Source organism: Euprymna scolopes, chromosome 41 (genome assembly GCF_053919585.1).
Source record: "Euprymna scolopes isolate OS-2025 chromosome 41, ASM5391958v1, whole genome shotgun sequence".
NCBI lineage: Eukaryota > Metazoa > Mollusca > Cephalopoda > Sepiida > Sepiolidae > Euprymna > Euprymna scolopes.
Window position 1 is genome coordinate 35,981,314 of NC_136522.1, and position 15,216 is coordinate 35,996,529.

At 32.7% G+C, this 15,216-nt stretch overlaps 1 protein-coding gene across 1 annotated transcript in view; it reads left to right on the forward strand.

Annotated features, from left to right (window-relative positions):
* The window catches only part of LOC145266473 (tektin-3-like), a 118,843-nt gene that overhangs the window by 62,481 nt on the left and 41,146 nt on the right, over positions 1-15,216 (forward strand). The window contains exons 5-6 of the mRNA XM_080122160.1: positions 3,079-3,216; positions 7,965-8,035. Coding sequence (XP_079978286.1) covers positions 3,079-3,216; positions 7,965-8,035 — 209 coding nt within the window. The remainder of the gene's footprint in view (positions 1-3,078; positions 3,217-7,964; positions 8,036-15,216) is intronic.

Below are 15,216 nucleotides of genomic sequence, written 5' to 3' on the forward strand. Positions count from 1 at the left end.
ATCATCATCATTATTATTATTATTATTATCATCATTATCATTATTATCATCATCATCACCATCATTATTATTATTATTATTATTATTATTATTATTATCATCATTATTATTATTATTATTATTATTATTATCATCATCATCATCATCATCATCATCATTATCATTATTATTATCATTATCATCATAATTATCATCATCATCATTATTATTATTATTATTATTATTATCATCATTATCATTATTATCATCATCATCACCATCATTATTATTATTATTATTATTATTATCATCATTATCATTATTATCATCATCATTATTATCATCATCATCACCATCATCATTATTATTATTATTATTATTATTATTATTATTATCCTGTATATAATATTTTTATTGCAGAAATTCCCCTCTGTACTAAATTACTGTAGGTTTACAATAAAAGATGCCACATACAAATTTATTCTGTCTATAGTATTACCAACCATCTTATGGAACCTTTTAACGCCGTTACATACACATTTATTCTAATGCTAAATGGAGAACAACCATCACAATCGCAGCATTATAAAAGGAAGAAGTCCGTACTTTTCTCCTTCTAAATTTATTACACCCTTCGTAACTAAATGATTGCTTACATATACATAATATACTCTTTTCGACTAACAAATCAAAATTAATAACTTCTCACCGAAACGTTCCGGCCATTCTCATATTCCACAATGAACCGAACACTGCTAAGCTTTGAAAAAACATGGCGGCACCCTCCGTAATAGACACCACCGCTAAAAAACATGACATTATTTACAGCTTTATAACAACTCAGAAACCGACCTTCACATATTGCTAAACTCATATAACGCAACAGACATTCACGGGTAGCAACTTTCATAATGACCGTCGGATTTTCTTATATCGCTTACCTATGCTAACAGAACACCCTAGCGATCACAAAAAGAAAATAACAACTATTAGCCGTTCATAAGCACACACTTACCTACTGATAGTCTTATTCCATGGGACTAACGTGTACAAGTAATATAATTTCTATACACACACACCCTTAGGAATTCTCGAAACAAACTTACACATATCTACGGTTTTGAAATGAAAACACACAAAATTCTGTTAACATTTGAGAGGCGGGAGGGTGTTGTGCCCCCCTCTCCCCCAAAAAGTAAACAGAATATTTGTTAAATATTAAACGTTTCTTCTGCTCGTTTTATTGTCGGCGCGTTACTTATGGAAAACGGTTAATTAAACTGCAGAAGCACCTGTTAAAAACTATACACGTTCTATAAATGTAAATTAGCTAAATACGCGTTCTTTTTTGTTGTTTGTTTCTATTGATAAATTCTCCGTTGGAAAATAATTTTACTACATATTCTTTCTTTTAATTGAGTGCATTCGGAAAATTTTTTTAACTCACTTCTTGTTCCTTTTGGTTTATCTTATTATTTGAATTGAATTGAGATATTGCATTGAAGTCAACAAACAAAAGTGTCCAAAAAAGCAATATGGATTTCATTCTGAAGTATCACCAGATGACGTGCTGTGATATCGCACGTGATAAGTGAATTTATCGCTGGGGATTTCGTTACTATGGCGATCTTGATCTTAATATATCAAATGCTTTCGTTATGAATTGGCACACACGTTTGCTTCATGAGCTTATTAGCTATAGAACATCTAGGTCTGTTTTATCTGCCATCAAATCTTTATTCTACGATAAGTCCATAAAAGTTGTTTACGGTAAAAAATTTGAAGATTCTGAGTTCGACCCTTTTACTAACTTGCATGAATGGTTTTTGAATTCACATTCTGAGATAATTCTTTGATATCTATGCAGACGACATAATTATTCATTACAGAACTTTAAAGAGAATTTATAATCAGGATCTTTCTGACTCTCGCTTCGACTTGAACACGTGGTGCAATAGTGGGGAGGAAGTAGCGAATTCTTTTAACGCTTCTAAACTCCAATTTCTCTCTTTTCACCACCAATGTTCAGATTCTCATTTTTCTCCAGTCGAAATAAATGGCTTTCTACTCTAGAAAGCTTTTGGGATATACTTTTACCTCAAATGTTGTTGCGAAAATGGTTGGATCATTCTATCGTTCCAGAAACTTCTGACGCAATTATCTACCTTATAAGAACCAGATACATCGTAAAACGGAGTACTGCTGCCATATCTTGAGTAAAACATTCACAGAAAGAAATCGTCTGACTGCAACTACAGCAAAATCTTTTTCCTTGCTTTCTATCTATCTATCTATCTATCTATCTATCTGTCTGTCTATCTATCTATCTATAGACTTTAGTGTACAGATAGATAGTGCCAAACAGAACTTCCATGAACAAAGTTTCTTTCCCAGAACATCTATCTGTGAAATAAGATATGATAAATTAGATTTCCAACGGATTACAACATGATCGTATTTAAGTCTAATGTAAATAAATACTTGTTGGGCCTTCTTCTTAATCAAGTCATCTTTATCTTCTGCAGATTCCATTCATTGTTTCCAGTCCTATCTCGGCGGCGATCTCGTCCAACTAAGGATGTATTTAGCCCTTATTCATGAATGGTCTCGGGCCTTTATGGGTGGTGAATCGGCAGGATAAAAACTTGTTTTTATGTCAAACACATATTGCAGTCATTAAAGCATGACTGAATTTGCATTTCTCCTGATTTTCTTCTCATATGTTTAGTATCGATACTTGTTCATCTGTTGTTGTATTTACACGATGTATTTTGTATGTTTAATATCTCGTCTTATTTTTTGTAGTCATAGTTTGTCATAAATGAAATGTATTTGTCATAACGACATTTTATTTGTACTTTAGTTTTCAAATATATATGGTTACTGATCATAATATACGCCAACTCTTAGCAACCCCCTCCCCAAATGCGTCGAAAATAAATGTAATTTCTCTACTCACATATTGCTATTCCGATTTTTCACTATTTTATCAAGCGAATAAATTATTTAGAGTTTGCTTGTAAACTTATATATTTCCAATGCCGGTTACTCCGGCATTGGAAATATATAAGTTTTTTCCGTTTATGGTTTTATTGTTAGGAATACAAGAGCACAATGGAACGAACGTTGGAGGATTCAGCGCGTCCGTTGAGCATCGGCCAGGAATGTTTACTGCAAAGAGAGAAGCGCTATGGCATCGACATGGTTCATGATGACGTTGAAAAAAATCTGATTAAGGTGAGGTTGAATATGGCTAACAATTTTAAGTATGGTGACAAATATCACAACTAAACAATTTTAAGTATGGTGACAAATATAACAACAAAACAATTTTAAGTATGGTGACAAATATCACAACAAAACAATTTTAAGTATGGTGACAAATATCACAACTAAACAATTTTAAGTATGGTGACAAATATCACAACAAAACAATTTTAAGTATGGTGACAAATATCACAACTAAACAATTTTAAGTATGGTGACAAATATCACAACAAAACAATTCTAAGTATGGTGACAAATATCACAACTAAACAATTTTAAGTATGGTGACAAATATCACAACTAAACAATTTTAAGTATGGTGACAAATATCACAACTAAACAATTTTAAGTATGGTGACAAATATCACAACTAAACAATTTTAAGTATGGTGACAAATATCACAACAAAACAATTCTAAGTATGGTGACAAATATCACAACTAAACAATTTTAAGTATGGTGACAAATATCACAACTAAACAATTTTAAGTATGGTGACAAATATCACAACTAAACAATTTTAAGTATGGTGACAAATATCAAAACTAAATAATTTTAAGTATGGTTACAAATATCACAACAAAACAATTTTAAGTATGGTGACAAATATCACAACAAAACAATTTTAAGTATGGTGACAAATATCACAACAAAACAATTTTAAGTATGGTGACAAATATCACAACTAAACAATTTTAAGTATGGTGACAAATATCACAACTAAACAATTTTAAGTATGGTGACAAATATCACAACAAAACAATTTTAAGTATGGTGACAAATATCACAACAAAACAATTTTAAGTATGGTGACAAATATCACAACTAAACAATTTTAAGTATGGTGACAAATATCACAACTAAACAATTTTAAGTATGGTGACAAATATCACAACAAAACAATTTTAAGTATGGTGACAAATATCACAACTAAACAATTTTAAGTATGGTGACAAATATCACAACTAAACAATTTTAAGTATGGTGACAAATATCACAACTAAACAATTTTAAGTATGGCGACAAATATCACAACTAAACAATTTTAAGTATGGTGACAAATATCACAACTAAACAATTTTAAGTATGGTGACAAATATCACAACTAAACAATTTTAAGTATGGTGACAAATATCACAACTAAACAATTTTAAGTATGGTGACAAATATCACAACTAAACAATTTTAAGTATGGTGACAAATATCACAACTAAACAATTTTAAGTATGGTGACAAATATCACAACTAAACAATTTTAAGTGTGGTGACAAATATCACAACTAAACAATTTTAAGTATGGTGACAAATATCACAACAAAACAATTTTAAGTATGGTGACAAATATCACAACTAAAAAATTTTAAGTATGGTGACAAATATCACAACTAAACAATTTTAAGTATCACAACTAAACAATTTTAAGTATGGTGACAAATATCACAACTAAACAATTTTAAGTATGGTGACAAATATCACAACTAAACAATTTTAAGTATGGTGACAAATATCACAACTAAACAATTTTAAGTATGGTGACAAATATCACAACTAAACAATTTTAAGTATGGTGACAAATATCACAACTAAACAATTTTAAGTATGGTGACAAATATCACAACTAAACAATTTTAAGTATGGTGACAAATATCACAACTAAACAATTTTAAGTATGGTGACAAATATCACAACTAAACAATTTTAAGTATGGTGACAAATATCACAACTAAACAATTTTAAGTATGGTGACAAATATCACAACTAAAAAATTTTAAGTATGGTGACAAATATCACAACTAAACAATTTTAAGTATGGTGACAAATATCACAACAAAACAATTTTAAGTATGGTGACAAATATCACAACTAAACAATTTTAAGTATGGTGACAAATATCACAACTAAACAATTTTAAGTATGGTGACAAATATCACAACTAAACAATTTTAAGTATGGCGACAAATATCACAACTAAACAATTTTAAGTATGGTGACAAATATCACAACTAAACAATTTTAAGTATGGTGACAAATATCACAACTAAACAATTTTAAGTATGGTGACAAATATCACAACTAAACAATTTTAAGTATGGTGACAAATATCACAACTAAACAATTTTAAGTATGGTGACAAATATCACAACTAAACAATTTTAAGTATGGTGACAAATATCACAACTAAACAATTTTAAGTGTGGTGACAAATATCACAACTAAACAATTTTAAGTATGGTGACAAATATCACAACAAAACAATTTTAAGTATGGTGACAAATATCACAACTAAAAAATTTTAAGTATGGTGACAAATATCACAACTAAACAATTTTAAGTATCACAACTAAACAATTTTAAGTATGGTGACAAATATCACAACTAAACAATTTTAAGTATGGTGACAAATATCACAACTAAACAATTTTAAGTATGGTGACAAATATCACAACTAAACAATTTTAAGTATGGTGACAAATATCACAACTAAACAATTTTAAGTATGGTGACAAATATCACAACTAAACAATTTTAAGTATGGTGACAAATATCACAACTAAACAATTTTAAGTATGGTGACAAATATCACAACTAAACAATTTTAAGTATGGTGACAAATATCACAACTAAACAATTTTAAGTATGGTGACAAATATCACAACTGAACAAGTTCGGATTGAAAAATCATCCGATGCGGAATCTGTTTTATCAGGATGAGTTCATAAACACACACAGATACAGTACAGACAAAGATGACATTTTTGTCCATTCCTCTGGAGGAGTTTGGGGTGATCTCTCGGGAAGACATACTTCCAGAATTTAATTTTAGGAGGGGAAAGGATATTGCCTGTAGCTTGAAGTTATCTCATTCGTTATTAAAACTTCCTAAAAAATGCAAGAACGTTTTTTTTTCAAAATTCAGAATAGCAAACATACATTAAAACGGGAATGGACGACAAAAATCTCTAAGTTCATAATAGTTGTTTACAAATGATGACCGACGACGGCCTCAAGGATTCATTCTAAGTTCAACACTTTTCCTAATCGTCATAAATGATGGTGAATTTAAAAGAATTCTTTAATAACAGCCACGAAAGAAAGCGAATAGAAGAGAAAAATAACGAAAGACAAAAGTCAGTGCTAATGTTCTGTCGCTGAAATTTGATAATGAAAGAGACGAAAGGGAAGAGGAAAATAGTGCAAGTGAGTTTAGTGCAGAGCCGTAAAAAACAGGTAAGATGTCACAAACATCCAGGTGATCTTTCAGTAAATAAACGTCAGACAGATGATAGATCAAAGGGATGTTATCAGGAGAATGTGAATGAAAGCTTTGCGTTGTCAAAAAGTGTTGATTTGACGAAGCTTTCAAATTATTAATGTGTCTGATTCTGTTTCATCTGTTTTTCTTCGTCTGCATCCTTTTTGATTTGCAGTGCAAATAGACGAATAACTATAATGGATAACCATCTTTCAAAAGATAATCTTGTGTTGATGAATATCGTAAGCATGAAATGGCTTGGGTTACAAGACACAAGACACACGCACGAAAATGGTGACGAAACATTAATAGGCAGTTAATAGAGTTATGTGCGTGTAACAGGTCAAATTGAAAATTGTCTTTAATAATGTCCCGGAAAAATATGAGAGAAAGTTTATAAAATTAAAACAGAGCAAGGAAAAGCGAGTGACCGAGGAATGGCGAAAAAAGGGCATTACAAATAGCAAAGTAAGGGATATTGGGAAATGGGTGGAGAGACAATTAAAATCTATTGCCAATATTTTTTGTCTGTAAGTTGGCGAGAAAAAGGAAAAAGGATGAGAACAAAGTAAAGGTGCGGATATCATTGGAGAAAACAATCTTGTTTTTTATATAGTTTTGCAGCATTGTGGAATGAGTTATTTGAGCTTAGCAGATTATCAAGGTAGTGATTTATCACGTAGGAAACGGAAGCCACGTTGTGTAGATGACACGCAGCAGAGGTTGTAAAGAATGACAGCACAAAATTATGTTGGGTTAACAATTTTGTAAACTATATTCTTATTCACTATGCAGGCATCTATAACACCGGAACCCATCTACTATATTGGACATTTTAGCAACGGTACCCAAAGCACGGCCGCTTTCTTCTGCAGACCAGAAACACGAGAAAATGTCTTAGTTTATCGATTACATCTAATGACTTTCTGTCTAATACAATATTCTGACTTTATATTTCAAAAATCGATTTTCTTTCTTTCATTTTCTCTTTTCTTTCTTTTAATTGTTAGATGTTATTCAAAACAGTTGTTTGAAAACCACTCGTTTGTCTTTTATTTCCGCTTCTATTCTCTTCTTCCGATTTTGTCTCTCATGTCCATGATGGCATGATTTGGATTAGAAAATTTTTCACAACAAAAAATCGTTTTTGTTGTGATAAAGTCTTTTAAAAATACTGATGAAGTACGCAAATCTCATTTTATTTGAAACGATTTATCCTGTTTTTATACATTTTGTCAGTTTTTATAAGAAAACTATGCAACTAAAAGAGAAACAATCATGCGGATCCAAATAGTCGCGATGAGATAAGAGACTCATCTTCCAATGAAGTTCTCTATTTTTCGGGGATATGAAAATTCCACACCACTTATATCAATGAAACACCTGAAAATGGTAGAGAACTCTTCCAATTTACAGTAAAAAGATGTGATTTATGTAATTGTGTGTGTATTTTTTTATTCAACAGGAAGTTGACGTCATCAAAAGATGCCAAGAAAAGATCCGCCGTATTTTGGGTTCCGCCAGTGCACAACTGAAGTAAGTTTTTTTATCCAAAATTTTATATCGGCTGATTTAATCACACCTCTTAGTCCGGTTGCAGCTATTATGATCCGAACATAGAAAAAAACGTATAATCTTTTCGTAATTTGGGAAAAAAAAAACATTTTAATGTCTTTTTTATTCTCTTGCTTCTTTGTTTTTTCACTCTAGTTATTTTTAATTTTAATATTTATTTAGATATTTCTAATTTCTATTTAACAATTTCGTTTTTAGCTTCTCATGAGTCCCTTTTACAACATAATGACTGGATAAAATATATGTTTTACTCGTTTCGTTTGTATTAAAAATGGCGTCCAATTCGCTAAACAGAACGTTGCATTCTCGTTTTTAAAACTACATTTATTGATTTTTTATGTGAATGTTGTTTTTTGGTTTTTAATTTCTGATATTTCTGGACACGATTTTTAAACTTTCTTTTTAAGCCACATTTATGAAAAATCTATATTTGCTTTTCTGTGTGTTGACGTAATGATCCGTCAAGTATGTTTTCAAAATTAAATAAAAACATGGTTACTGGAAAATAATGCGCTATTGTTCATTTACACATGCTCGGGCGTTTTAAAAAATAAAAAGATAACACCCGTTGAGCTTTAGACTTCACAATCAAACTATAATAACAATAACAACAACAGCAACAATTATATATATATATATATATATATATATATATATATATATATATATATATATATATATACACACACACACACACACACATATATACATATATATATATATATATATATATATATATATATATATTAGGACTTTATTTCGCATTATTTATGCATTATGCTACCTTTTTACTTGATACTAATGTTTTTGTCAGATGATCATTTTTAGTTATGCAGACTAAATTCATCTGCATGTTAGCTTGTGCAATGCCTGTCTAGAAATGGTGACAGTAGGATTAAATAGAGAAATAAACGAGTTTGATTTATAATAAATATTGTAAATAATGTTACGATAGTCATATCAAATCTTTCTTTTCTGTAAGTTATTCCCAAAATATCAATATTTTTGTAGCATTGGCCAAATAGATACAATCACAAACTATGGAATTGGCTCTATTATGTTGAAATCCTATTGAATCTATTTTATTTGATACCGCTGTATTCTCCAAATTATAGGCATTATTAATTATACATACCGTTTTGTATTGTGTTGTATTTGCCATTTTTGGGTTTGACTTGTTGGATATTTGTGTACACCTTGTATACTAGGCGGTAAAATATACTGACTATTCTTCTGCAGAGAGATGACACCCTTTACCCGAACCGGTCCATCTGTTGAACGTGGGTGGTAACAAGCGATGTCTGAAAGTTACTGAGCAGTTCGTGTCCCAGTTGTCATGCGATTGTAATACTTCACTTTAGATCTTATTTGAACTAGATGGGGGGGGGGTCGGAAAGGTTTAATCCAACCAAGTAGCTGGTCACGACGTGCCCTAGCAAAAAAAGGTAATCGTACCATTAGACCTTATCTTTTTTTAATCATACATTCATTCTCTTTGTAGCTTTTAAATGCTTGAAAGCGAAGTGTGAGTGTAAATTATCAACGAAAGGCTTGGTCATTGCTTTATGTTACAAAATATTAGTTTTTGATCACTAAATATCACTAAATTTGAAACTAGCAGTGACTCAAATTTGAAACTATGGTGCTAGTGTATTAGTTGTGTGTATTAACGAAGGTGATTGGAAATCCTCTTTTTTATATTCCTAACTCGACGGTGGGTCTGTTATGTAAAGGGACGGACCCCAGTAAGTAAGAAAGCAAAACTAGATAAGTTTGAAAATGATATTTGGAAAAGGTTAGAATCGAACCCAGTAGACAAGTGTTAAAAGATAAGGAATTCAAAACGATTCGCATTGTTCTCGCAAATATTATTTATGTCAGAGATAGATAATTAATTTTGGAATTTAGTCAATTGTTCATTCTTTTAGAAATAACTGGATATTAAATATGTCAGTTAAAAGAACGGACAATGCTAGTTTATAAATAATGATTAAAAATAGGTTAGATATTGAACAATTAAAATTGGGAATTCTTTGTTTGCCAAAGATGTGCTTAGACAGACATATGTAAAATCCACGTGAAATTTATTCACGTGGAATAACACACCTCTGACGTCATAAAGAAAGGAGATTCTCAATATATTGAGACAAGGTTCGAAGTTAGTGAGAGAAAGAATCGAAGTCACGGTGATAGAGTCAGTTAGAGACAAGAGTCGGACAGCGCCTTAGTGGAGCTGATGCCCTTAGAGTCGAAGGAGAAGAAGATTAGATCATGTAGCCATACAAGCTTGAATCCCTGAGTGATCAATCGACCGGCTGATGAATAAAAAATCACCATCTATATTTTGTAACTGTCTGTCTTTGTGTCGTCATTCATTACAACTGTTTTGTCTATCATCTCTGTAAACGAACTTTGTAAACCACCTTCAAGTATTGATTGTCTGTCTCCCCCGCCTCCATCATAAATGAAGTATCTCCCTTCTGATGTAAAAGGACTGTATTGCATATTCCTTAAATAATGAATTCGCATATCTCTCAGCTCAGTTAAAAATGTCTCTCTCAGAATATAAATGCTATAATTTCTTCTGAGTCCCCGTTATAAGTTGTTCCAATATGTACCCGCTACATAACAGGTTGACGCCGTTGAATAATTCGTCACTGATCTGAGGTAGATAACTCTATTTTACTAAGATATCTATCCATTTTTTCATACAAGAATTTGTGACGCTAAAGGTAACGCAAAACATTTAACATTGAAAAGTATTCATAACAAAAAGAAGCTAATATTTGGGCTTGACGATGAATGCCCTGGAAAAGTAACTTCTGATTAATTAAAAAATGCCCTTGAAAATCACTTCTAATTAATGTGAAGAAAAAATGTTTATTTTACAACTACTTTATTTAATGTTACAAAGTTTTAAGATTACATTAATTACAATAAAATGCAACGCTAATTGCAAAAGAATTGTCATTTTTATTAAACAAAATCAACTACTTTATTTTAATGTAATAAAATTTTATAACATAAATAAAAAATGTAAAATGCGACGATATTGTAACAACTGTTTCTATTTTTTAATTTTAATTTATTTATTGCGGACTATTATCCTCATCTTTCTTAGTTTCGGCCAACTATTCCTCTGACCTTCGTCAGGTTACTGTTTTATATAAAATAATATCCCTCCATAATACAATTCATATTCTTGGAAATATTTGTTCATTTGCTCTTCTCCGCCACAAGAACTCCATCAGGTGCAAACGAAGCATATCTTCTGTTGTACCCAACTGTCTCCTCACGGGTCTTTTTGAATGCAACCACAAACCTACATAAAAATGTCAATTTTAATTACTTTTAAACATATTTGAATCTTTAATAATGGAACAAATAAATTTTGTTGTTAAATATTTGTAAACGTTCTTTTTTTCTACATAGGCCACTCGAGGATAAGGGTTAAAGAGTGTACAGTAGAAATTGGACAATATAGTAATCGTTTGTAATGGAAATTTGGTAAATTTGTTAACTTATATGGAACGGCTCATCAAAAACTTGTTTATGTTAGACTCGAAGACAACCATATTGTAGTCAGTTGGAAAGCAGGAAAACGAAAGACAATTCCATAAGTGTGCAGTTCTAAGAAAGAAGCTTTGTTCATGGAATTTACGTGAAGGTTTGGGCACAGATAAAGAGTGGGGGAAATTATAGATGGGGCTTTCTTGTGAAAGTTTGGTGAAGGGGGACCATAAATTGAAGCTCAGTCGAGCACTTGCCATGAAAAAAACGATAAGCAGAGACAAACTCGCAACATCTCTTCTGTTAGAAAGAGGTTGCAGGGAAGAGAAAAGGACATCCCCTACGAGGCTATGAGGTCTGTTTTGAACTCTATCGAGGCAGGATAAGTCCTTTCTAGCATCTCCTGCCCAGATGTGGCAACAGTACTCCATCCTTGGACGTACCTGGCTCATATATAGATAGAGAATTGCATCAGCAGGTAGATATCTACTGGATTGATAGAAGGATCCCACCATTTTTTCAACGGCCTCACCAATGGATTTAATGTATGTGTTCCATTTAAGATCAGGAGTAAATGTCAAAACATGAGGCCTCCCCAAGACGAGAGCCATTCATGTCGATTGATGCCAGATGGGGATCAGAGCGTTGATGATGTAAAGATAAAAGCTTGGTTTTAGTAACAAGCCATCTCTTTCCCCATTGTACAACTTGCTCAAGATCAGAGGAGAGAGAATCGGAGAGAACTTGGTCATTTACGGTCTTAGATGTGCTACCATAGATAGTAGTGTCATCAGCATAAATGTCTATGAATGATGTAAAGATGTGATTTGAAAGATCATTAATGTAGATCACAAAGAGAGTTGGGCCTAGGATGAACCCCTGAGGGACTCTAGCATTAATACTGTGAGCTTCTGATTTTTACCCATCAACCACTACTTTTATGAACCTATCAGAGAGAAATTATTTAATAATTGAGAAGACATTTCCAGCTATAACATAGCTGGAGATCTTGTGAAGTACACCTTTATACCATACTCTATCAAACGTCTTTGATATGTCAAGAGCAATTGCCCTAAAAAGGTAGCCTCCGTCGAGAGATTCACTAATCCTATGAGATATAACTGTAAGCACATCTGCTGTAGATCTAGTAGAACGGAAACAATATTGCATGTCACTAAGAAGGTTACTTTGCTGAGATGATTGATTACTTCTCTATTTAACACAGATTCCAGCAACTTACTCATGACGCACAGGAGACTTATTGGCCTGTACTGAGAGGGGGATGATCGATCACCTGAATTCTTAAATACAGCACAAACTGATGAGATTTTTCAGGGTTATGGAAAGCAATTCTCCTTAAGACAATGCTTAAACAGTTTTGTAAGGATGGGCGCTAGTTCTGGTCTTTTGAGTACTATAATTGGAATACCGTCAGGGTCGGTTGCTTTACTGGAATCAAGGTTTTGATTAGCTTGGCAACATCACGTACAGATATTTGTATATCACATAGCATGTTTTCTGATACAGGAGTAAATATTGGAGGTTGGCGGCCTTGGCCACAAAGGGCAGAATTAGCTGCAAAGTTCTTGGCAAAGAGTTTGGCTTTGTCTGATGCTGACGAGATTACCTCAGGTCCATTTATGATAGTTGGGATAAAACACACACTTCTGTTCAGGATTCTGTTTGCTATTTGCCAAAACTGGTGGGAACCAAGCCGCTGCTCAACTACTTTGGACTTGATGGACTGAGCATACAACTCTCATGCGTTCTTTATTATTTTCTTACAGTGGTTACTGGCAGTCCCGAAAGCGGCTTTAGTCTCAGTACATCTATTAAGTTGGAAGCAATGGAAAAAGTGATTTCTGTGCACAGCAGCACATTCTGGAAAGAATCACGGCTGGCTATTAGGTTTTTGTTGGAATTTTTTCGAGGATATGAAACGGTCTATACCTAAAATTAACCATTTCGTCAGGGCTGATACTATAGAGGACACATCCTTTTTAAATATGGAACACAGAGGTAGATCTGATATAAATGTGCGGAAGCTATCCAAGTCAGCCATAGAGTATCGATATACTGTACAATGGAGAGGTACATCTGAGGACTTATTACAATTCATTTTTATCTTAACTGATACAATAGTGTGGTCGGAAAATCCAAGTGCGAAAAAGGTCTAGGAGACTTGCATGGGTGGGTTCGTGAACAATCTGAGTGAGGTCATAAGCAATGCAGAAATCATGACAGAACTTCCCCTCATCATCGGTCTTGTTTGAGTGAGTTAACCATTCCACATTGTGAACATTGAAGTCTCCACAGACATGAATATTAGCTGAATGATAAGCAGATAGGACGTGGTCAATTTTCTCAGATATGCTTTTAACGATAGTAATTCCGCTGTTTAAGCAAGTGCAACCCGGAAGCATAGATAGGGTAAGTTAGAATCTTCTCTGGAGATGTCCCTACCACATGGAAAGTCATTTTTTATATAGAAACATATTTCATGCACATGGCAATCTTGGGGGTCAGATATGGAAGTTGAATTAATTACGGACTCATCTAGGGAAACAAAACCTTCGATAGTTTGTGTATGAATCGTGTTATCATCAGGATTAACAAAGTGTTCCTCGTGGACAACTGAAGGCATGCTGATGAATACCATTCCTAAAGGTTTCAAATCCATCAAAATCTACGAACGAATTATTGGAAATAAAGTTTCCTGTCCCATCTTTTTCAATAACTGTAATGTTGCATCTCTTGCTTCCTCTCTCCACTGTCCAAAACAAACAAACAAACACCCTCTCTAATTCTTCCTCAATTATATTTCATTTTGAAGGAAAAAGACTAAATATTATAGCTAAATTAAAACATCGCCATCTTTTATGAAACACTAATGATTTCTGACTAAAAAGCTCTGAAAGTATCTTACCGGTTTCCACGAACTCCAGATCCGTAGTCTTTTTAGATAGAATGTAGCCTACGAACCTCCTGTGTTCAGCAGTTCCTACCTTTCATAAAAGCAGACAGACTTTTTTTCGCATCAAACCAATCTTCACAATCGCCGTTAAAAAGGTCTTCGTATCTTCTAAAGAATGCGTCGAACGTTTGATCTTGATCAGGGATAAAGGTAAACGTCTCCATAGTGTTCTGTATCATGTTTTGCAAGAACACTGTGTTACGGTCCGTGCTAGGTTTATTAGTTAAGCTTTTGAGAAATAATTCCTGATTTTTTTTGTAGACGTTCTCCCATTTATTTTCTTTGATCACAAGATGAGATCATCTACTGAAATAAGTGGAAGACATTTTATAACGCCATATGATGACACAACAAAAGATGATGTCACACATTAAAACAAAACATAGTCCACTTATGACCTGAATTCAAATTGTAATCTGAAGAGGCAAAGGGCTACTAGATGAACCGTCAAAACTGCTTGGGATCTACTATGCTATTAAGCCTTTGCATGTTACTTTCACTTTTGTTTATGGGTTGTTACTGTGCACACTGGATGAATGACTTCATAAAAGTTATTATTCATCCTTAAATCATACTCATATTTATAATGTTGTTCATTTCCATTTTCATTCGTTCAATCAATAGCCATTATCGAATGCCACAAAGCCATGAGCACCTT